The 25,004-nt window shown below is 37.5% G+C and overlaps 1 protein-coding gene across 3 annotated transcripts; it reads left to right on the forward strand.

Moving 5' to 3' along the window:
* LOC306847991 (plasma membrane calcium-transporting ATPase 3-like) lies at nucleotides 1–24,957 on the forward strand. Of its 3 annotated transcripts, XM_079382282.1 has the most exons (23): nucleotides 248–480; nucleotides 2,353–2,921; nucleotides 5,658–5,855; nucleotides 6,335–6,592; nucleotides 8,648–8,773; nucleotides 11,627–11,755; nucleotides 12,055–12,120; nucleotides 12,313–12,351; nucleotides 12,670–12,834; nucleotides 13,483–13,697; nucleotides 13,859–14,101; nucleotides 14,250–14,491; nucleotides 14,675–14,909; nucleotides 15,110–15,289; nucleotides 15,617–15,704; nucleotides 15,978–16,084; nucleotides 16,481–16,672; nucleotides 17,404–17,617; nucleotides 17,810–18,021; nucleotides 18,664–18,771; nucleotides 18,840–19,022; nucleotides 20,418–20,504; nucleotides 23,868–24,957. In XM_079382282.1, exons 2-23 carry the CDS (start codon nucleotides 2,714–2,716, stop codon nucleotides 24,264–24,266), a joined length of 3,894 nt encoding a protein of 1,297 aa, XP_079238408.1. In that variant the 5' UTR covers nucleotides 248–480; nucleotides 2,353–2,713; the 3' UTR covers nucleotides 24,267–24,957. The 3 variants fall into 3 exon arrangements, with proteins under 3 accessions (XP_079238409.1, XP_079238410.1, XP_079238408.1); XM_079382283.1 differs by lacking the exon at nucleotides 12,055–12,120 and having other exon boundaries at nucleotides 1–480; XM_079382284.1 differs by lacking the exon at nucleotides 20,418–20,504 and having other exon boundaries at nucleotides 31–480; nucleotides 23,868–24,891.
* The last annotated feature ends 47 nt before the right edge of the window (nucleotides 24,958–25,004 follow it).

Consider the following 25,004-nt stretch of genomic DNA (forward strand, 5'->3'; position numbering starts at 1 on the left):
CCTCCAGCGCTGGGATGCTGCTGCTGCCATCACCGAGAGATGCGCGTCAAACGGGCATCATCAGCATGTAAACCCACATCTCTCCTTCGCCCATCACTCTATCAATCAGCGCCAAAAATAACAGCAACGATGTGACCAAAACGAGCCTCCTTTACTACGTTCCCGACAGCACAACACGCCGTTTTTAACCGATTAATTAATTCGGGCATGGTACAATCTCATCTGCATCATTCAGGTTTTCTTCCGCATAAGATGAAGTGCTCACCACCGTCTGCTGCCTCCTGCTCCCTTCATTTGATTTCTATTCTGCACCGTTGCGCATCATCTGCATTTGGAATAGCGTAAAGGTCAAATGATGTGACTTTCATTTTTGTGTTCTCCATGATGGGCATGATTTGAGGCTAAATCCCTGGATATCATTCCGTTTTTCCTGTCTTTTTTCGACTCAACGTCAAATGTCCTTGGAACATGGCCTGCGCGGTGAGTGAATATATTTGTTCAGGGATACATGTTCACAAGTGCCTTGTGGTGTCAGCAGGGTATGTTTTGTGCAGGGTTTGTTTATTTGTTGCAGTCCAGCGTCTGCTAATGTATAATTAAAGTGCTTTATTATTATGATTACAGTTAGTAAGCATTGCATGGAAATTATTATCATCATCGACAGTATGCCCCGCACGTTTATACTGATATAATTCACCATATGTCAGGAGGTGGGGTATTCGTGATTGTTCAACAATTGTTTTTAATGTCATAAAATAAAATAGTAATGCATGATAAATAATCATGCCTAGTATAAATAAAATGAACATATAATATAACAAAATAAGTAATCACACATATAAACTTTTGAACATTTATTTAAAAATATAACATCTTCATTATTGTGCCATAAACTTAATTAAGAGCAGTGTGTCTATAAATACCTGTATGCATGAAACAAATGACTAGTTTTTGATAGACTGAAAAGCAGGTGATGGATGGATGTAGCCTTGCTGTCTGGTTAGTTTGTGCAGCCTTTCATTTGAATCCCCGCCACATGTTTTTAATATACATCTATTTTACCTTCCCCTCGTTATGATTAAAACGAAAAATCATGACACAAATGCTACAGGCACTTTCATAAGCTGTCAGCAGCTGTGCAGTGGACCAAGGTGAACATCTGATTCCTGAAGGTTACCAGGAAAGGGCATCATCGTCTATAAAGCGCATGTTTGTTGAGGAATCTTCTGGCCATTTTTAATAAAAGATGAAGAGGCGCGCACAGATTATGGGTTTAAATGTTCAGTAACCTAAAGTTGGTGTCACAGCAGGGAAATGGAGGCGCAGAGCTCAAGCGGATTGTAATGTCATCCAAAATTGCAGGCCTGATGGCTGGTCTTCGTAAATCTGTTCTGCAGTGGGATTGGGCAAGTGTTTATGTGCACATGCGCAGGCGTTTCGGACTGAGTCAAGGCAGATTTTGCGTCGAGAGGAGGCACTGTGAAGTACATGGGTTGGGGAGAGGTGCACATACAACGCTTTTATCAAGAGAGAGTATTTCAAAAGGCGTTTAGATAAGAAGTGATTGTCCTCGGATATTATGCAAACAATCCATTGCAGTAGGTGTGCGTGATGAACGCTTGGCTACTTGTTTCCCACAAACTTCCTACACCTGTGACACCTCGGTGAGCAGAATGCCACCTTCACATTTCAGAACGTTAAAAAAAAGTGTTACAATTAGGCTTAAAAAACGAACAAATACATTCAGAATGAAATCTAAGAGAAGTGGGCATAAATTAATGGTAAAGTAGGATATTGCCTACCTGCTCGGTAAACAAATGAACTCAAAATAAAATAATACTAACACGCATTGAACTATATGACAAAGAGAATTATGAAAATTTATTTGTTGCAATTTTACATAATTCCTTCTCATTATTCATCTTCCTGCAAGCCAAAATGATGATTTGATGTTTTTGTTTGGTTGCCTTTTCGAGTTCTGCTGTTTTTTAATTGTTTGATGTTTAAATAGTTGGAAAAAAGCCATATTTCAAACAAAATTATTTTTTGTTGATATGATTTAGTATTCAATAACTTTATTTCATGATATTGGCGATTAGCCTATGATTAATTAAACTATAAAAATGTATTTGAATTATTCTCAAGTAGTGTCCAGCTATTTTTATGTTTCATGATAATAATGTGTTTTCTTTTTCTTTTTCTTTTTTTTTGATGCGACGTTACAAAATCCTTAATGTATCTAATTTGTCTCAAGATTTTAAGGTTGCATTTTGATGTTTCAGAGCTGAGTGTTTTTGGTTTAAGCAAGTTCAGCAGTGCACTTTTAACTTTCTTCTTTTTTTTGTTCCTCAGGTTTTGTACCAACGTTATTCCTGTGTCACTAGATCCCCTTTATTGTTTAATAATCAGTAACACTTGCTTCATTTGGTCTTCATGGAGATGGATTGGCACAATGGCTACCACTTTATTTGCTGACTTTTTCTTTATGGAGGGATATTTCAGGGGAACCCCAGCTACCGCACCATAGAATAGAAAACCCCAAACAATCTCACAATTCATGTCTCAGTATGGAGAACTATGTAGAGAACATCTTAGAAATAGGTGAGGAGGAATATAAGTAAGACAAAAGAGATCACACATTTTCCCAGGTACCCATCTTTTAGCCCAGAGCATCTGCTAAAAACTTCCAGTCTTCCACAACCAGCACACCGTCATGGGGGATCTGGGCAATAGCACGGTAGACTTCCACCCTAAGAAGCCAGGGATGGACAAAGGAGGTCATGAGGGAGATTTTGGAGTGACAGTAGAGGAGCTGAGCTCACTGATGGAGCTCAGGGGAGCCGAGGCCCTGCAGAAGATCCAGGAGAACTACACAGACACAGAAACCCTCTGTCACAGACTCAAGACTTCACCTGCAGATGGTGAGTAGTACTAGTTTGGACGCGACCGTGTCACTTGCTAATTACATCACACGTGCATCCTGAAACAGACAGACATTTTCAGCTATTGTAAAAATGTTGTAGTCATTTACTCACTCTCAGGTCATTCAAAACCGTTTGATTTTATTTCTTCCGTGGAACACAAATGGAGAATTATACTGATTGCTGTGTACCATGCAGTTAGTCCCTATGGGGACTGAGGCTTTTATCAGAAAAGATGCGAAAGCACCATAAAAGTATCATAAAATTGGTCCATTAGACTTGTGAATTACATATTCATATAGGTCTTCTGTAGCTCTACGATAGTTTTGTGTCAGGAACGGACCAAAATTGTTAGTCGTTATTCACTGATAAGACCTTTAATGCAGTGCACAAGTTGTATGGACCATTTTTATGATACCTTCATGCTTCAGTCCCCATTCATTGTTATTGCATGGGAAATGGCAACCAGTTCAGTTCTTCAAAACTGTTATTTTTGTGCATCGCAAAAGAAAGATTTTCCAAACAAAGGTTTGGAATGACATGAGAATGGGTAAATGATGACAGAATTCATTTTTGAACCTGTCCTGTAAATCCAGATGCACCTATATATTCACAAACACTCCTTTTCAAAATAAGTCTGTCTTCAAGGAAAGAATACCAAATGTCAGGTGCCTTCATCTGTCTTTGAATGCAGGCATCCCTGAAGAGCACCTGGTGTTGAATTTTATTCTACACTTTTCACAGTAAAAATGAAACACATTGCCCATGTTATCAGATGAGAGTATCTCTCTGTAATGCAGTTTTTGGAGCAGTTTTTGTATTAAGAAATTCAAGTCCAGTTTTTCAGAACATCTCTGTGTGTGTCTTTCTGCAACATTATAGTAGACTTTATTCATATTTATAGAAAATTCTTGATTCCCATTTTTACACAAGTTTTATGATATAAAATACGTAGCTTTATAGCTAAAAAAGGAGCATGCCAGTTTTGATAAATCATTTTCAGTAATGAATAAAAATAACAAAGCTGAAATGAAATATATATTAGACAATTAGACAAATTAGACAATATCAAAGCTCTCATATTCTTCTGCCAAATGTTACTGCGTTGTTGCATAATAAATCTACATTCATAATTTGAGCATTTTTCTATTCCTCCATATTTCATGCTTGAAATGATCAGAAACGGTTTACTAAATAAAAGCACGGTGTTTAGTTTGCTAGGATTTAAACTTTCAAAGTAACATAAAAAATAATTTTGCTTGAAATCTTTTATTGCAGCAGCTATTCTGGGTAGATGATCCTACTTTGCGCTCTGATAATCACATTGATTCGCATCTTGTTCTGACCACTTGCTTTCAGACCAAGTCATGCGGTCTGCGTGCATCGCTATTTGGCAGCCACGTTGAGGTTACTTTAAATTTATTGTAAAGCTCTTTCTCCTCTTTAATGCTGCTCTTTGAAAAACCACTCTTTAGAAAGCGTGACAGGGAGACAAAAAGAGAAGCTTACGGGCATGGATGGGAAGATGAAAGGGTTGAAGAAAGGGCTGGATGTACTGCAAAAGTCTTTAAATTCTTGTAGTCCGTGGAAAGAGGACTGCATTGGTGTTTCTTGGTTGTCTTAATTTACTTGCGCATATTGCGCTGAACAGAGACTGAGTGAATTAATCGGGACAATTGGAATGAGTTAGGAAAATGATTTCCTACAACCCGTTGGAGTAACTCAATTAGATTTTACAGTGAGTGAAAGGGAAGCTCTGATGGGAGATGAGAGGTTGCCAGGGGCAGCAGGTGATGATTGGCAGGGTGAGGATGCAGAGAGCATGACAGTCTGTCTGGGTCTTGCTGCCAAAAATCACACCCTGTGGTGCATCCGAAACACACTGACTTAACCATCTGTGCCCTGTGTTCTCTTGTTATGCCTCCCTTCCTGTCACCCTAAAGCCCGGTACACACCAAGCCGCCAGTCGGCCATCGGGCAGTTTTTGTTCGTCGGCCAACTAAGTTTTCGCAGTGTGTTCCACGCCGGACGCTGAAGTTGGTCCTCGTCGCCTTTTTTTCGATTCGACATGTTGAGAAAGGCGCAGAACGGACGTGCTACTTGACCGTCGGGTGTCGAGCGTCGGCTTGGTGTGTCAGGGCAACTTTGGACCCAGACGCTGCTGACGTGAGCCGACCCCGCAGTCGGCTTTCGTCAACACTAGTTTGTCGGCGTCGGCTTGGTGTGTACCGGGTTTAAAGAGGTCAGGGATTGGTGCTAACAGAATTGAGTGGTGACTAATGAGCATCCAGGAAGTTCTCAAAACCATTTACATGGAGAAAACCCCATTAATAAATGAATTAAGGGTTTTTAAGCACAATAACTCAGATTTACACCAGTATACATGTTCTTAGGCTGACTATTTCTGCACTGTTGAAAAAAATGGGTGAAAATTTTTCATGCATTTCGGGTTGACACTTTGCTGTGGTTATTTTACTGTATTTTTTGTAACTGATATTAATATTAATTAGGGTTGTAAAAAGGTGAAACATTTCCAGTACATTTTGGAAACATTCCAGGATTTTTTGGAATCTTCCGGGAATTTTTGGAAAGTTTCTGTATATTTACCAAAAATGTTGCACCCCTATGCAACCCTAATATTAATATAGCAATTTACGTCTCATAGAATTTTGATAGTTTCATTACTAAGATTTGATTGGTGAAAATTATTTTAAGCACCATCTTTCCCTCCAAAAGGATTATCGGACAATCCTGCGGACCTGGAGAAACGTAGGCAAGTGTTTGGAATGAACGTCATCCCTCCTAAGAAGCCCAAGACCTTCCTTCAGCTCGTGTGGGAGGCTCTACAGGATGTTACCCTTATAATCCTGGAAATAGCGGCCATTATTTCCCTCGGACTGTCCTTTTACCAGCCGCCAGGAGGGGACAGTGAAGGTGAATTGGGCTCTAAGTATTCAGTGAAATTTTTTTTTTTACAAATGTTAAAAAATGCAAACATAATCTGACCATAAAAGGGATTTCTGGCCTTTCATCAGAAGTTCAGGGAAGACATTATATGCTTCATGTCGTAGCCCCATTAAAATTTCCATAATTTAACAGTCTGGTGATCTTTAATCAGCTAATATTAACACAGCTACTTGTACATGCTTATATCAAGACATTTTTCAGAGTTTCATCCCTAAAATGGTCTTGTATGTCTCGTGTTGTTAATTTGAAACCTTTTAAATGCATATTTAAAGTAATCCTGAGTGTAAGTACCAGTAAAGTTACATGGATAGCTAAGAAAGCAAAGAATAGAAGGAATGGAGTGAGAGATGGATAGATAAAAGAATATAAAGGATTACAAGTAGACACTCAAACTCGCTGTCCTCCCACACATTTTTACCTTTCAATCTCTTTCTCTTTCTCTCCAGCGTGTGGTAATGTGAGTGCAGGTGCGGAGGACGAGGGAGAGGCGGAGGCGGGCTGGATCGAGGGTGCAGCTATCCTGCTCTCGGTGTTCTGCGTGGTGCTGGTGACAGCGTTTAATGACTGGAGCAAAGAAAAGCAGTTCCGTGGCTTGCAGAACCGTATCGAGCAGGAGCAGCGCTTCGCTGTGGTGCGCAACGGCACGGTCATTCAAATCCCTGTGGCTGAGATGGTGGTGGGGGATATTGCCCAGGTCAAATATGGTCAGTAGAGTTCAAAACTGGCTCCACAAATTGTCTTATATGAAAGCATTTTACATTATGAATGAATACATGGTTCATAAATTTGGGTGGTGTGAGGCCCACATGGGGTGATTCTTTATTAAAAACTTTCAAATCTTTAAGAGTCTTGTCTATATTAAAAGTGTACTGTTAAGTTCTTCTGATCCTTACAAAATAACTGTTTGCTTAAATTCTTTATGAACTCCAGTTATAATATATTCTAATTATAGATATATTCTATATTCTAATAATAACTTCTAATTATAATATATTCATCATTAACGGCTGGTCTATGTAATACAGTACATCGGGCAGGACATCCAAACGCTCGCCTATCATTCACCAACCTCAAATATGGCTTATCATCTGAAATATGTTAGTGGCAGGAACATTACAATCTAATGTTACCCTAGAGAAATGTGCGCTGTTCTAGTGTCTGTGTGGAGTGTGGAGCTCAAAAGGAACACTCGCTGCAGGACAGATGGAGACGCCGGTGCGCTCACTTGCTCTTAAAATACTCCCTCATATTTGCTCATACAGATAAGAGTAATGCATCTTTAGAATCTGTAAAGACTCTACATTTTTTTTTTTGCACTCAAAACAACAAAACATTGTGCCTTTTTTTAAATAATGCGCTTTCTGCCGTCTCGGTCTCTGTGAACTTGAGCGCGAAACTCTGAAACTCCGTGTATGCTTGCCTTAGAGACATAAAAAATATATATCTATAGAGAGTGAAATGTCTACTTTCAAATGGACCAATTCAAATGGAAAACAAAGATTCTCAGATTATGTAATCCATATGAAACATGTACACAGGCACATCCACTACTGCGGAGATGTTGAGTCAGTGTTGCCGACTTTATCTCTTAAACCGAAAACAAAGAATGCACTAGTTTATCAATGAATTTTTCAAATGTTAATGCAGCCTCCTTACTGTTTTCCCTGACACATTCATAATCATTACTTATAATCGATTTGTATTGTTAGTATAGTGCTTAAATAATAAATAATAAAAATTATACTTAAAACTGTGCATGTATATAAATTACAATTTCAATTATTTCAATTATATAGTATTAAAATATATAAATTGCATTCAAAAATTTAAAAAGATATTTATGCATACATTTATAATCGGTTTAGTGAATTAGTAATAGTGCTGTCAAACGATTAATCGCATTCAAAATAAAAGTGTGTGTACTAGGGGTGTAACGGCTCACACAATTCACGGTTCGGTTCGATACGATACAGTGGTGTCACGGTTCGGTACGTTTTTGATACAGAAAAAAGAAAGAAATACCCGAGAAATTTCCTTGATTTTTACAAATTTTTCATTTATTAAAACAAATTTTTTACTTTGAACAGTGATGGGGGTATACTTGACCTGTCTTCTTAGCAGCATATAAAACAAAAACAGCTCTGGTTTGAAGTATTCCAGCTGATGTAGCCTATTGTCATGTAGCAGATTAATTTTTTCCAGTAAGTTTAAATTGATTTTTACATTTATGGCCATTTTTTACCTTTATAAAGCCTTTTTGTTTTTCTAAAAGTGTGCATCACGTTTTGAGTCAATTTTTTGCATTTAATCAGTCAATAACGTCCAAAACGTACATCTCTTATTACTTATTGCTTATTGAACTGTTGATCATTTGTAATCCTGCTGATTTTTGAAAAGAAAAAACAGCCCTAATTAATATTATATTACTCATATAGCAAATCCTGAAAATTATACTTAAAACTGTGCATGTATATAAATGATAACTTCTGTATAATTAAAATATATAAATTGCATTAAAAAAATGCATAATTTTATAATCGGTTTACTGTATTAGTATTATATTATTAATATAGCAACTTCTTAAAATGAATTAAATTGTGCATGTATATAAACTCTAATAATATATATTATTTAAAAGAAATATATAAAGGATGTGAAGATGCCTTTGAATAATTAATTTTTTAATTTTGGTCATTAAAGGTAGTAGTACTCAAGGGCTTGTGAGATTGATCCTTTGCTGTCACTCTGGGCTCTCCTAGGCGACCTCCTGCCTGCGGATGGTGTTCTCATCCAAGGGAACGACCTCAAGATCGATGAGAGCTCCCTCACTGGAGAGTCTGATCACGTACGCAAATCCATCGACAAGGATCCCATGCTGCTGTCAGGTAGGGAGTAAAGGTTATATAAGTGAACATATGTTTGCGTGGGATTGTGTGGACTGGGTCGGCCATATGGCCATAGGTTGTGATGAATGTTTGTTTTTACAGAAATAGTTCTGGATATTCAAAACCATACAAATACTGAAAGCTATTCACCATTAGTTTAAGAATTCAGATGATTCGGGATGCGAAAAGATAGACTAGTGGTTCAAAATCCAGGCTTGAACATGCAAAGGGTGTTTTGTTTGCTTGAGCAGGATTCTTATTCCCAGGGGCACTATTCCCTTTACTTATATGGTAACGTCATGTGTGTAGTACACTGTAAGTCTTCACAGAATTACCACTATCAATTAATTTAGGCTGACACTATTGCAATCCATCTGAATTGAACCAATTTGCTGTTTGGGAGGATGGGGATTTTGCAAAGTATTCTGTAAATACTTTAACACTCAAGTTGTGCAGTGCTTGGGCTAAATCTCATTGACTGGTTTAATGAGAGAACATCCCTGAGGTCTGATAAACAGGTTAATCAGCTTCCTCCCTCATCTTTGCTTCCTGGAGAAAGGCTCAGATTTGTGTTTGGCCCTCCAGAGACCTGCTCTGCCACTTCTTCCTAATGATCGCAGTTCACCAGAGCAGCAGCTGTTTCTTCGCTTGGCCACGCATGCAGCCTTACCCCACGACCTCAACATAATCAAGTGTGAAAAATGGGAAATGGAATCTATGGAAACATAACATGCTTTTAGACATTTGATGTGAAAAATGCATGTGTAACATCATTAGAGTGCATGTGTAACATCATTAGAGTGCATGTGTAACATCATTAGAGTGCATGTGTAACATCATTAGACTCGCATAACTAAATTGACATTAACGAAGAATAACGAATACTAATTTGTAGCAAAGAAAAAAAATCTGAGTATCTCCCTTGAGTGTCCAATTCAGAATCACAATTTCTTGATTTGCCTATATTCTCAGTTACAAACTAAAATGGTTTAGTAAATGATTCAAACAAATGCTGTACTTTTACTGGAGCATTGGCTGCTGAAAATTCAGCTCTGCTATAAATTACATTTTAAAATAATGAGCAAGAAGATCTGACCTTTTGTACAAAGGTCTCTTAATGATCAGTGTTATTTGTGACCCTGGACCACAAAACCAGTCTTAATTTCTTCGAAATTGACATTTATACATCATCTGAAAGCTGAATAAATAAGCTTTTCATCGGTGCATATTTGGCTGAGATACAACTATTTAAACATCTGGATTCCGAGGGTGCAAAAAATCAAAACATTGAGAAAATTGCCTTTAAAATTGTCCAAATGAAGTTCTTAGCAATGCATATTACTAATCAAAAATGAAGTTTTTATATATTTACAGTAGGAAATATTCTAAATATCTAATATCCTAATGATTTTTGGCAAAAAAGAAAAATCGATAATTTCGACCCATATAGTGTATTTTTGGCTATTGCTACAAATATACCCCAGCGATTTAAGACACATTTATTTGATTAATAACCTAGAAATAGTAAATATTTTTAAATAATTTTACATCGTAGCTGTTCCTTGTTTTAACTGTTTTCAAAATCCTAAACTTCTATAGTTTAAATAAATAAAAACCAGTTTATTATTTGAGGTGATCTCATATGATATATGGTGGTAGATTGAAGTATAGCAGTACTGGATCAGTTCCAGCCTGTGCAGTCAGTTCTTAAGGTCATTGAGGAGGTGGATGGCCTGAGGGAAAACTTGTTTTGAAGGCAGGAGGTTCTTAATTTAAAACTGCTTTGATTTATCAGGATGAATTTGGAATAATGTAGTGCAAACTAAGATGTTTTCTCTATAAGGATCTCTTGCTGCGTGTTTCTGAACTTTAAGTTGACTAGTTTCCTTGAAGCTGTTTTGTTTTTATTGACGAGACTTTCTGTCGTTCATCAGTGTGTGCAATTAATCATCAAGGGGTGCGCATTATTTTCTCAGTCATTATGGGAGAGTCATCTCTTCTCAACATGTATGTTTGAAGGCCTCTGTTGTGAAGAAGGAAATGCATGCTGCACAAAATAATTGTTTTAATCAGTAGTTTTGTTTTGTTTATCTCTATAAAAATATCTTCTCTCATTGGCAATAGACATAAACCTCACAGAATTCTTTAAAACAATGGGGTAGGAAAAACAATCTTCCAATTTTTTTAAACTAATATTATTGTAACATTTTCTTCTTAAGCGCATGTATTTGTATTTTATTTAAATAGTTCGGTTAAAAAAAAATAAAAAGTGTGTTTTAATATTTTTTTCTGGAAAACAAGACAAAATAATGGTAAACAAAGCAAGAATTAATGTGCAGTGAATCAGGGAACAAAGAAGCAATCTGGTTCAGTTTAATTGTATTACACACTGAAAGGAAAGGCCATGGAGGAGACTTCAGCTTTAATTCTGATCCTTGGTTTAGACAAGTGCAGGGTAGTGTGAGCACAACACAAGGCTATCCATGACTCAAATAATTGAGGCTTATATTTCCCCTTAATCTCACTTTAAGATTGCAAAGTACTGAGCTGTTTTTTTTTTTATATGAATTTAAAAGATTTGTATGACACTGTGAATTCCTTGAAACTATTATATGTATAAACAGTTACATGTAATTAATTGTTTTAGATTAAACATGCTCTAACTGGAGACACCTGAACTTCTAGTCATTTATAAAGGTTTTTATGTTCGAAATATATATTAAAATGAATACCGAAGTCCTTTAGTCCGTAGCTAACCATCTTGAGTCACAAGATGGTGCCAATAAGCTATTTTAATTTCACATTTTAAAATATTTACTGCAAAAAATCTTCTCTGTGTTTCACAAAATTCAGGCACTCATGTAATGGAGGGCTCGGGGAAAATGGTGGTGACCGCTGTTGGTGTCAACTCTCAAACGGGAATCATCTTCACCCTCCTGGGGGCCGGAGAGTTGGAGGAAGAGAAGAAAGACTGCAAGAAAGGTTGGTGTCTGTGAGTTCTTTAAAAGTATTTTATAAATGCTTAAAAGTTGAGCATGATTAAACATGCACATCATAAAAGAAAAATCCATTTTGCTTGAAAACCCACATAGAATTATCCAGATACAGAATGTCTAATGGTCTGGGTCAATTCTATTTCAATGCATTGAAATGCTCAAAAATTTTGCTCACTCATTTGAGTTGATTTTTCATTGCTTTTGGTCAGCATTTAGGTTTTGTTTTATGTCTTTACATACCACCTTCGTTTTTGTCCTATCCTCTGTTTCCAACAATTCTATCAGAGGTCAATAGTAATTCATCCACGCAGTTCTCCAGTGTTGAAGCCAAAGAACACAACATCATAAATGGTAGGTGACATTCACAATAGAGAGATGACCCATAAACAGGCATCCTGGTTTTAACTTGCCATATCTGTCAAATATTATCCCTCCATGTTTTATGTTTTCTTTCTCATGCACTTTATTGTTCTCTCATGTCATTGACCTCAAGCAGCAGAAACGATATTTGTTTTGTTTAAATGTCTGCATTAACCTTCACAGGGAAACAAGACGGGACCCTGGAGAACAATCAAAATAAAGGTGACTTTCAGAACTGATTTAGAATTGAGTTATGATCACTTTTAAGAGGCATGATTTATGGCGAGATAAAATCATCATGATAAACTATTTTCAGAATGAAAAACTGCATACTGCACAGTATATACTGAATGTGCCTTTTATGAATTTTAGATATTTATGTTTCATATATTTTGTATAATGTCTTATGTCTTGTCAGTCAGTTCAAATAATGATATTGTGCACACTGTTTGCATACATACTGCAAACTACAAAAGGTGTTCTTTGTTATTCTGTGTAGTTTGCTATTTCTAACAATTACCTATAATCCACCCACTATAGCTAAGAAACAGGATGAGGCCGTTGCCATGGAGATGCAGCCTTTGAAGAGTGCAGAAGGTGGGGAAGTGGAAGAGAAAGAGAAGAAAAAAGCCAGTGTGCCCAAGAAGGAGAAATCAGTTCTTCAGGGCAAACTCACCAAGCTGGCAGTGCAAATCGGGAAAGCAGGTGGGGAGGTCTACCTGTTTTTCTGATCGTATTGGCTTGCTAAGTCGAGTGTTATTTCTGCTCATACTTAGGAATAGGAGTTTTACTGAACCTCTAAGTAATAGTAAAGTTTGGGGTCAGTAAGGTTTTTATTTATTTATTTTGAAAGAAATTATTTCTGTTATATTGTAAAAAGAAGAGTTGGTCAATTTTTTGTACCACCCAATCTAAATGAATATTATCAAGTGGGTATTTTAAGGTTTTCACTTGATAAAAAATGGGGTTATTAAATTGATTTACCGCATTTATGGGACTCGCACACAAATTCTGATGTTATACATTACCATGAAGAATGCTGGAAATACAACTTTGTCATCAAAGGAGTAAATTATATTTTAATAAAAAAATAGAAAGTTATTTTAAATGGTAACGTTATCCCTCTATATTTCTGTTTTTAAGTTTTTTTGATCAAATAATTACATTGTTTTTGAACATTAGAGACTTTTTTCAAAAAAACAAAATTAGTAAATCAACCCTTAACATTTGGTAGTGTATATTTCGGTCAGTAATTCACCCAATTATTTGTAAATGATATCTCAAATAGTATGGCTCCTTGAGGAGAGGCGTGCCATTCATTTTCCAAGCAATCACATGTATGATTTATTTCAGGTCTGGTGATGTCTGCCATCACTGTGATTATCCTGATGCTGTACTTTGTGATCGAAACGTTCGTCGTTCAGGGACAGGTCTGGCTGACAGAATGCACACCTATTTATGTGCAGTACTTTGTCAAATTCTTCATAATCGGAGTTACAGTTCTGGTGGTGGCTGTGCCAGAGGGTTTGCCACTGGCTGTCACCATATCATTGGCCTACTCCGTAAAGGTGAGTCAAAAATGAATAATTGGTGTTTTCTGACAAGTTATGTTGAAGAATGCACCTGTTTTTGTTACGTTAAGTCCATCATAGAAGTGTCATTTTACACACACACTCATGGCAAGTGCCACTAACATTTTAACACTCTTCCTATTAATGCCTTTCCATAGAAAATGATGAAGGACAATAACCTGGTGCGTCATTTGGACGCATGTGAGACTATGGGCAATGCCACAGCAATTTGCTCAGATAAAACAGGGACCCTCACCACTAACCGGATGACAGTAGTGCAGATTTATATAGAGGACCAGCACTTCCGCGACATCCCAAGACCAGACCAGATTAACCCAAAGACCCTGGAGCTCATCACCAGTGCTATTGCCGTGAACTGCGCCTACACCTCCAAAATAATAGTGAGAGCAATTAGTAAAAGACTATATACTTTAGCACTAAACTTTTGCAGTAAACCATCAAAGGCCATGTATTAGATTACAGTGATATCACTACAGTTTCATGCTTTCATTTACTCTGTCTTCAACTCTTTTCACCTCTTCCTCCCAGGCTGCAGATAAGGAAGGTGGGCTGCCCAAACAAGTGGGTAATAAGACAGAATGTTCTCTGCTGGGACTCGTGCTGGACCTGAAGCAAGACTACCAAGCTGTGAGGGAGCAGATCCCAGAAGAGAAGCTCTATAAAGTCTACACCTTTAATTCTGTCAGAAAATCCATGAGCACTGTCATTCAGATGCCCGATGGAAGCTTCCGCATATACAGCAAAGGAGCCTCTGAGATCTTGCTCAAAAAGTAACTTAACATTTCTTTTTCAAATTAATGCTTTTCTACTTTGTGTTTATCAAAGAATCCTGAAGAGAGACATTGTATTGCAGTTTCCCCACTTCTGTTTTCAACATTGATAATAATAATAAGAAATATTTCTTGAGTAGCAAGAAGTGATAAATGAATTAAACCGTTCTGCCTTCATCTTAGGTGCTCGTTCGTCTTGGGCCGTGACGGTGAGGCTCGTGCTTTTAGGCCACGGGACAAAGATGAGATGGTGAAGAAAGTGATTGAACCGATGGCGTGTGATGGCCTTCGTACGATTTGCATCGCTTACCGAGAGCTCCCAGCTGACCCCATGCCAGACTGGGAAAACGAGACAGACATTGTCTCCAACCTTATCTGCATCACAGTGGTCGGCATTGAAGACCCTGTTCGACCTGAGGTATACAGACCAGTTTACTGTCTTGGATGTCTGTGTACTCTTAGTTTTCAGTCTCTCTCTCCTGTTTACCTAAGAAACCATACACACCCTGAACATAACTTCTGAAAATTCTTAATCGTAAGAAGTCATAAAATGCTGTGTATGAGGCGTAATTATGATATTGATGTCTGTTCTGATTTGCTGATTATAATTCTAATCAGGTCCCAGATGCCATCAGGAAGTGCCAACGAGCAGGCATCACTGTGCGTATGGTGACGGGTGACAACATAAACACTGCACGTGCCATCGCTGCCAAATGTGGCATCATCCATCCTGGCGATGACTTCCTGTGTATGGAAGGGAAGGAATTCAACAGGCGAATCAGAAATGAGAAAGGAGAGGTATACTTCCAAGTTTAGTAGTTACAGTACAGAACTTATGCAGGAACTATTTCTATATAAATCAGCATATTAGAATAATTTGTGAAGGATCATGTAACACTGAAGCCTGGAGTAATGACTGTTGAAAATTCAGCTTCGCCATTACAGGAATAAATTATATTTTATAATCTATATATAAATATGAATATTATATTAATATAATGTAATGATCAAGTAAATTCATCCTGGGTGAGCCTTTTTAAAAGCATAAAAAAATCCTACAGACCACAAATTTTATAATGTTTGGTGTGGTGATGGTTTTTTTTTTTCTTCAACTTTTTGTTGCAGATTGAGCAAGAGCGCATTGACAAAATTTGGCCCAAGCTCAGAGTTCTTGCTCGTTCCTCCCCTACAGACAAACACACACTAGTCAAAGGTGAGTCTTTTCGTCAGCTGAGTTCATACCTTGTTCCTATGGAGATGATTACCTCTCCATTATATCCTTAATGGAATTCCCTAATAATCACTTTCTGTACAGTACAGTACATTAAAGATGACATTTATGCTGACTTGAGTAGAGATACCAAGCTCTTCCTGATGTCGATCATTCTAATGGTTTTTTAACCATTTTGGCCAACTTTACATTACAGATATTTTGGTCTTGAATCGATTATTAGGATTTTTTCTTTTGTGTGTGTCTTGTGTTCAGGTATCATAGACAGCACTGTTGTAGAACAAAGGCAGGTGGTTGCAGTTACCGGTGACGGCACAAATGACGGACCTGCTCTTAAGAAAGCTGATGTGGGGTTTGCAATGGTGAGGAGATCCATCCACTAAATATGTGAAATATCTATTTTTGAGGTTCTGTTACACATGGTGTAATGATAAACCCAACTGAAGCTAAATATGAGACATTCAGTGCACATGAATGTTGCTTTTACACTATAAGTTTTGGTTTGGCTCAGGTTTGGTCGACAGTAAAGTTTGTTTCTTTGATTAGTATGAAAGCCATCCTCCAAACCACATGTCAAGTTAATTGGAAAAGTTAATATGAGATGCAGTGCATATAAGCTGGTATACAAAGATTGGGAATGCACTAAATGTGAAAACAAAATTGTGACTCTTATTTTTTAAATTCAATGTTAAATTGAAACATACCAGATTTAAAAATGTCTGAATATAAAATAGTAATTGATTTCTCTGTTGGCATAGGGCATTGCTGGTACAGATGTGGCCAAGGAGGCCTCTGACATCATCCTGACGGACGATAACTTCTCCAGCATAGTAAAGGCTGTGATGTGGGGACGGAATGTGTATGACAGCATCTCCAAGTTCTTACAGTTTCAGCTCACAGTGAATGTGGTGGCTGTTATAGTAGCCTTCACTGGTGCCTGTATAACGCAGGTACATGCATACACTTATACGTATATATATATATATATATATCTCTAAACTTCCATTCAAAAGTTTGGGGCCAGTAGGTGTTCATTTTTTCCCCTTTTTCTTTTATTCAGCAAGGATGCATTGATGTTACAAAATATTTCTGTTTCAAAAAATACTGTTCTTTTGAACATTCTGTTCATCCTGAAAATGTAAATCATGGTTTGAGGATTTAAGGATAACACTAAAGACTTGAGTAATTCTGATGATAATTCAGCTTGAACATCACAGGAATCAATTATATTTTAAAATATACTGAAAAAAAAATGGTATTTTAAAATTGTTATAATGCTTTATTCCTGTTTATTTCGTTTGAAATTTTCGCACATTTTCGAAAAATAAATACGACCTCACATTGTGTCAGTCACATTTACACACTGCCTCCAAAACTCCTATCCATCATAAAAAATAAAAAAATCGGACCAAGCGGATTTTCTGCATTTTCACATCCTTAGCAAGTATTTTGATAGGAAAGGATGACGAAAATGAAAAATACAAAAAAAAAAAAACGCATACAAAAATTTCGGACTCCGTGTGCAAGGACCTTTAGTGATCACATAAAGAGACTTCTTTCAAAAACTTTAAACTTCTTACTGACCTGAAACATTTGAATGGTAGTGTATATATGCACTAACATAACCTGACATTTAAACTGTTTTATTTATTTATTTTTTGGTCTGTTTTTGTGTATGTAGGATTCACCCCTTAAGGCTGTGCAGATGCTGTGGGTCAATCTGATCATGGACACATTTGCTTCTCTGGCTCTTGCCACAGAGCCGCCCACCGAAGCGTTGCTCCTGAGGAAGCCCTACGGCCGAAACAACGCCCTCATATCCAGAACCATGATGAAGAACATCCTTGGCCATGCAGTTTTCCAGCTCATCATCATCTTCACCCTGCTCTTTGTAGGTACGGTACTTTGCGCACTATTTCTGTCAAAGGATTTGATAGATACATAACCTCTGTTGTTTTCTGTCATCTACAAGAATGCACAATTAATATGTGTCAAATTAGTAATAGTCAACACTATATATTGTTTTAATTTATTGGTTTCAGTTGATATTGTATACTCATGTGGTATGTTCCTGACCTTCTGCTCAGGTGAGAGGATCTTTGACATAGACAGTGGACGTAACGCTCCACTTCACTCTCCTCCCTCCGAGCATTACACCATCATCTTTAACACTTTTGTCCTCATGCAACTCTTCAATGAGATCAATGCCCGTAAGATCCACGGAGAGAGAAATGTGTTTGATGGAATATTTTCAAACCCAATCTTCTGTTCAATTGTGCTGGGGACCTTTGCAATACAGGTGAACACATACAAATCTCTAGATATAGAAGTCTAGATTCATTGATTTCCATTTCTGCTTGTATAAACTAAATGCCATATATACACAACTGTTCAAAAGTTTTTTTTTTTTTTTTAAATGTTTATGAAAGAAGTCTCTTATACTTATTCTCTTATGCTTACTTAAAATAGTAATATTGTAGTACAATGCAGTCATAAGTGTTTTAATATATTGTAAAATGTCATTTATTCCTGTGATGGCAAAGATTGATTTTCAGCATCATTACTCCGGTCTCCAGTGTCACATGACCCTTCAGAAATCTTTCTAATATGCTAATTTGCTGCTCAAGAAATATCTCTTATTATTATCAATGATAAAAATGTTGTGCTGCTTAATATTTTTTGTGGAAACCATGATACAGTTTTTTTCAGGATTCTTAGGTTAATAGAATGTTTGATAGAACAACATTTATTTCAATTCTATTTTTTTACTGTAGATTTTTGATCAGTTTATTGTGTCTTAATATAATGTGACAAAAAATGCTCAAGAACTACATCTCAAATATACAATATCCTCATATATTTGTGCAATTTTAATGCATTTGTGCTTTACACATGGATAAAAGTAAGCCACTCCACTCATATATTTGTTTATGATTTGTAGATTGTGATTGTGCAGTTTGGTGGGAAACCTTTCAGCTGTTCCCCCTTAAATGTGGAGCAGTGGCTTTGGTGCCTGTTTGTGGGAATGGGAGAGCTGATCTGGGGACAAGTAAGTGCTACAATCCACTGCTTTTCCATTCTAGATGCTCTCAAAAACAGAAAACGTTTTCTTTCTAGGTGATAGCATCAGTGCCAACACATCAGCTGAAGTGTCTGAAAGAAGCAGGCCATGGGCCGGCTGCAGACGAGATGATGGATGATGATCTAGCTGAGGATGAGGACGAGATTGACTGTGCCGAGAGAGAGCTGAGACGAGGACAGATCCTGTGGTTCAGAGGACTCAACCGAATTCAGACTCAGGTGACGTTCGGTCTTTGTCTAGTGCTGTCTGGTTTAACATTACTTTTGTGTTGTTTCAACAGGGACAGCTGTTCCTGCATAGACACATACTGCCTTAAAATATACCAAATGCCTTCTGTGCCACATGCTCTAGTTTGCGCACTTTCTTCGAACTTTACTTTCCTCATAACTCAAACATATTTTTCTTTCTTCACCAGCCTTTATAAATTGATGAAATATTAATATTTAAATCTTAACTTCTCTCTCTCCCTCACTTCATCCTTTATTCTCTCTGCTGCTATATCACGCTGTTTTATTGAGTCCTTTTTGCTCTGCTACTCGCATCTCCATGTATTATGCCGCTCCTTGGTAACTATTATTGGCCTTTTTGAACTTATAAATATTTTCATGGTTTGTATACACAATGTTTCTTTGTCACACTTTATTTTTATTTTTAAACTCTCAATTTGCTGCTTATTAATAGTTAGTAAGGTAGTTGTTAAGTTTAGGTATTGGGTAGGATTAGGGATGTAGAATATGTGCTTTATAAGCACAAATAAACAGCCAATAAATTAATAATAGTCATGCTAATAAACAACTAGAATTGGTCGCTATACTAAAGTGTTACCTGTTTCTTCAAGTATAGGCACTTTTGCACTTACTGTCTGATCCAACAAATGTCATTTTCCACATCTCAGAGGGTTTTGTGTTTGATAAGATTTTGTGGTGGACATTTTAATTCTTTTTGTAAAATTTCAAAGACAGCAATTTATGTATCCTAAATAGACAAAATGACCCCCCCCCCCCATTATTTTGCAAAATTACAGCTTTATTGGAAATGCTAATAAAAAAGTAATATAAAAAAAATCTACTTATTTTCTTCACACATCATGTCTCATATTTCTCATTATTTAAGCATGCTTATCCTTTCTTTTTATGTTAGAAACAAAATTATTGGTTGTGATAGAAAAAAATTGTGTAATCAAAAAAATTAATCTAAACATTTATATATTTATAAAAAGTAATATTTATTTACAATTATTTGATTATTTAATTTTGTTTTGAAATGAATAGTTTAAAAAATGTAATAATACTTTTATAATGTATGTTTATATTTTAAGTTTGGCTCTTTGAAGGGTGAAACAATGCAATTTATACATTTAAAAAATGTTTAATGTTTCATATAGCAACAAGAAAATTGAAATGATTAGACTTAATACAAATAAATCAATAAAGTGCTCATAGTTGAAGAAACACCCTGGTTGGTTGGCGTGCACATTGGCAAATTATGAAATGCTGCTTTTCCTGCAAGCCGTTCCTCCCCAAAACCCCCTCGATTGATTAAAGCGCCATTGCGTTCATTTCATGAAGCTCATTCGCCTGTCTGTGTGATGCTTCTCTCTCTCTCTCCTGCAGATGGAGGTAGTGAGTACCTTCAAGAGAAGTGGTTCGTTTCAGGGTGCAGCGAGACGCCGCTCTTCGGTGCTCAGCCAACTCCATGACGTAACCAATAATTCTACTCCCTCTCACGTAGTTCTCTCCACTGCCAATGCAACTGGTGCCCCCGGGAGTGAGTCCTTACATTCCGTTAACGGCACCTCGTAGAGCCCGTGCACTCAGATGGCTAGCATACACACACATGCATTGTTGCCTGCCTTCAAACGCAACTAGTCTGCTGAATGTTGAGTGTGTGTGTGTGTGTGTGTGTGTGTGTGCGAGAGAGAGAGAGAGCAGATTATCATTGGAGCATCTGCTTCATCTCTCTACATGTGCTTTTTTTTTAGTTTGTTTCGCTTATTTGTTTGTGGCCTTTCTTTCTTTCCTCCTTCCTTGCTACCTCATAACTTATTTCTTGCTCTTGCTGTTTAATTCTGGCTTGGTGCTGCCAAGATGAGGCTGATTTTCTTTTTCTTGTTGCCTTTTTTTGATTCTCCCGTTGCTTGATTTTGCCAATAATTCACCCTCAAATCAATGTTGCCATAAAGGGCTACCAGAATTTCACTCAAAAGAGCCAAACAACAATTGAACTGAACTGAGAAACTAAAGTGGTGATGTTTGATCCGTTTGACAACATGGGAACAATGAAAGCAAAAGGTTGACTGTTGTAAACCTGCGAGTATAAGCCCATAATGGTTTCTGCTGCCATTTTCATCTTAGGGATATTAGCATTGATAATGCTAACGTTTTTCTATCCCGTTCAGGACAAAAAGCATACTTATGGTGTGCCTTGTTTTTTTTTGCTCTGTCTTTGTGCGCCTTGTTCAGATTCTCCTTTCTCTCTTCACAGGTTTCGTGTTATAACCTGCCACATATCCTGCTAATTGTTGCTGCTTGAGTTTCTACATAAGAAAAGCTTTCTTACTATCTGCTGCTATGATTTATTGTCGCTAAACAGCTGTTTAGTTTTGGACACGGCCTTCTTGAAAGTCATTCTCACAGACAGCGATTTGTTTATGAGGGTTTAATGCACCAATTATAACATCAACATTGCCCTCCAGGTACCAGAAGCGATCTTTTCCGTGGTCTAAAGAAAACAGCTGCGTCTTAGTGTTTCCAAATCCCTTCAAAGAGACCACCGAGCATTAGCCCAGCTGGAATGCCCCCCAGTTTCATTATCACTTCCCCTTCAATGTTAATCTTCAGTTCCTTTTATTTATGAACCTTTAAAAATGAAATATATTTTGTCCTCCTTTTTTCAACATAGGTTTTTAGTGTCTTATCCTGTCCTGTCCTGTCAGTCTTGTCCAGTATATTGTTTTTTCTGTTTTTATTTTTTGTCTTTGTCCTTGTTTCATCGTCTTTAGCATTTTGTGCTGTTATCTTAGATTAAATCCAACAGAGAAAGAAAAGATCCAGCATTTTTTATTGTTATAGTTTCGCAAAATAATGTAGACATGCCTTGGTGATGTCGCACAAGAGGGCAGCTTCTCAAAAGCTTTTGTTGGGCAATCACGCCACAACAAAAGAACATGACTTTGTGCTGTAGGTTTAGACCTCCATTCTTCAGACGTCTGTCTTTCACCTCCCTTCTCTTGCCGTCTGTCACGAGGAGTTCTGATGTGATGTGTTTGGAGCTATTCAAACACAATCCCTTTTCTGTTTTTCCATCCAGTGCCTGAATTACAAAAGACTAGCTGATTCCTCACTGCAGTTAATTCCCAATATTTTTTTCCCCTCTTTAATATCATAACCATTACAAATTCTGGGCCTTATACTCGAAAGTTTACAAAGTCAGTGCTGCGTAGCAAAAAAAACAGCTTTAAATTAAAAAGCAGGAACCTCAAAATGAATGGCTCTTTGGAAAAACAAATCTGCAGAAGTGCTGTTGTGTCCATGTTGTGAAGTCCCCTCCCTCTGTCAGTCACATTGCTTTGTGGTCATTCCCGAACGTGGTTTGGCTATGCATGTAGAATGCAGAGAGCAGGAAAAAAACAAAACTTTCGTCCGATGAATGTGATCAGTCCGACATGCATGGTCACACACACAAACGATTTTTCAAGAAGATGCATTTTCACCATGGCTGCTGTATAATCACACATGACAAGAACGAGGATGTCAGAAAAAGGAACATGGACCGTTTTGATCAATGATTTTACAGATATTTTTTTTTCTGGTGAATGTGTACTTGCATGCCATGCATGAACGGGAAGTGGAAACTTGAATTATTGTGCATGGTTGCATGGGAGACAAGTCCCATTAAATGTGTTCATACTTTTGAGGGCATAGAAAGTTAGATTTTTCTTTTTCTTCCCACAAAAACAAGGCAATCAAGATCTTCTAAATGTCCTCGTATTAGAATAAGCTAATATAATCAAAGATACTTTGCTTTATGTTTCATTTATTTATTTTTTTCATTGATTTATTGAAAGTGGATTTTAAAAAGGCTTACAAATATACCCTATAAATGTAAAATAAAAAACCGATGATGTCAGAACAATAAATAATGCTTACAGTAACTAATGCAATCTGTTTTTTCAAGACTGTTGAATCTGTATTACAGAATTTGTCAACACCAACAGTATGTGAATACGCATGTTTCCTGTGTGTTTCTTGTGTTTGTGCGTTCTGTGCACAGCCGTGTAGTGTAAACCTCACTTTCTGTGTGTGTTTTCTATGTGTGTACTGTGTACACTGCGTGTATGTGTGTTTGTTCTACATGGTGGCGTGTGTGCTTTCAAAATCATTGTTTTCTTGGTGTTTACTGTCGTTTGTCTGCATGTGTTTTTTTGTTTTCTTATCGAGTGTTTCATGAATTTTAATCACCTGGTATTGAACTGGCAACAGTGAAAGTTGTAATTCCGCTTTTGAACTTTGCAGACATACATGCCTTTTATTATTTTCTTAATTTTTTTCTCTCTTAATTTTTTATGCTCATTAATTTGACATGCCTTTCTGCTCATAAAACATCAGCGGTTTAAAAAAAGTCAAACTTTTTGATTATGATCATTGATAAAGCTGAAATTGTATTAAATGAAAGGCAGACAGGGGGCTAAGGCTGCTTTGACAGATCATATTCACAATATTTATGGTATCCTTCCGTTTTATTGGAACTATTTGTGTTTGCCGTCTTGTGTATCATCTTGAGATTTCCTTTTCCTCTTGTAATTACAACTTGGGTTTCAATGATTGTTTTTGGACGTCATTCTATAGAGGCCTATAGAATGGCTGTGGAGTTTTGTTTCTTTTCAAAGGCCTACTGCACCAAAGGCCTTAATGGATGTGAAACTTTCAGCTCTCGCAGCTCAGCTAGCTGAAAGTGTGCGAGTAGTGCAAAAGGGGGACTAAACTTCTCTCCACCTCTCTGTCCCTTTGATCCCTCCATTTTCTTCCCTTTGACATCTCCTACCCCGCACCCTTGACGTATAGATCCGGGTGGTGAAAGCTTTCCGTAGCTCCCTCTACGACGGCATCGAGCGGCCCGAGTCGCGGAACTCCATTCATGACTTCCAGGCGCACCCGGAGTTCATCATCACGGACTCGGCCCACAACATCCCCCTGATCGACGAGACGGACGTGGATGACGAATCGGAACGCTCCAACCATAACCACGTGCGTGTGGCACTTCGTCACCCCAGCCCTCACTCTCAGCCCCAGGAGCCCCAGAGGCCCCCGCGATCCCGTTACCCGCCTCGCCCGCTGAGGCAGCAGAGTCTGCCGGTCACCCTCAACTGCAACAACAATGCCACCGAGAGCCGCGTCTACCTGGGCTCGAGCGTTTCCCCCTGCCCCGCGAGCCCTCTGCACAGCTTGGAGACGTGCCTCTGAAGGTCAGAGGTCAGCTGGTTGAGACTGCCAGCCAGACGGAGAAACGCTTGTTTCTGTACCTAATCTTTGTTCCTATCACTATCACAGATTCACTGCTTCAAAATGTTTCAGTGGTTCTTTACAGTATCTTGTGTGACCCAAAGACAATCCCGCTCCGCATGAAAGTGACCGATTATGTTCTCATACAGTATGTTGCACTCGAAAGAAATACCCAAAACGATGAGATGGATCGACATGTGTGTGCGTAGGCATGGACTCTGTCTAAAGATTTTAAAGACTGAGCCTAATGAAAGTGTACAAATGAGAAAAAAAAAAAAGATGTTTATTTGGGGATTACTCCTTTCGCCTTTTAGTTAATAACATTATTGTTCCAATTATTATAGTGGTTATATTTCTGCTAAAACTACGACAATTAATACTCCAGTTACTATACTCCAGTTATGATACTTCATCGTTTAGCTTTATATAACTAAGTATGTTTGTATGTATGACGTAAGTCTGTATGTATGTGTATTCGTTTGTTTGTTTGTTTGCTGTTGTTAAATTCCGTGTCTATGTTCTCATTGGTTCCACACATGCCCCTCTCTCTGTTTTCTGTGTTAGAGTGTGATGTGTATGTCCAATTAAAAAAAGGAAATGAAATTACAGAACATATATCAGCAGCATAAATAAAGTAAAATCTAACCATTGGAGGAAAATCTTAGAATATTTGCTGCAAATGACAAGAAAAAATAGGCA

The sequence above is a fragment of the Barbus barbus genome, assembly GCF_936440315.1.
Source record: "Barbus barbus genome assembly, chromosome: 28".
NCBI lineage: Eukaryota > Metazoa > Chordata > Actinopteri > Cypriniformes > Cyprinidae > Barbus > Barbus barbus.

Bases quoted from the DNA above. Each gene is read 5' to 3' on its own strand.
- LOC306847991 (XM_079382282.1), top strand. From the start codon at position 2,714: ATGGGGGATCTGGGCAATAGCACGGTAGACTTCCACCCTAAGAAGCCA. The intron at 12,121-12,312 runs GTAGGTGACATT...TAACCTTCACAG, and splicing joins AGAACACAACATCATAAATG to GGAAACAAGACGGGACCCTG. The intron at 19,023-20,417 runs GTGACGTTCGGT...TCTCTCCTGCAG, and splicing joins TCAACCGAATTCAGACTCAG to ATGGAGGTAGTGAGTACCTT.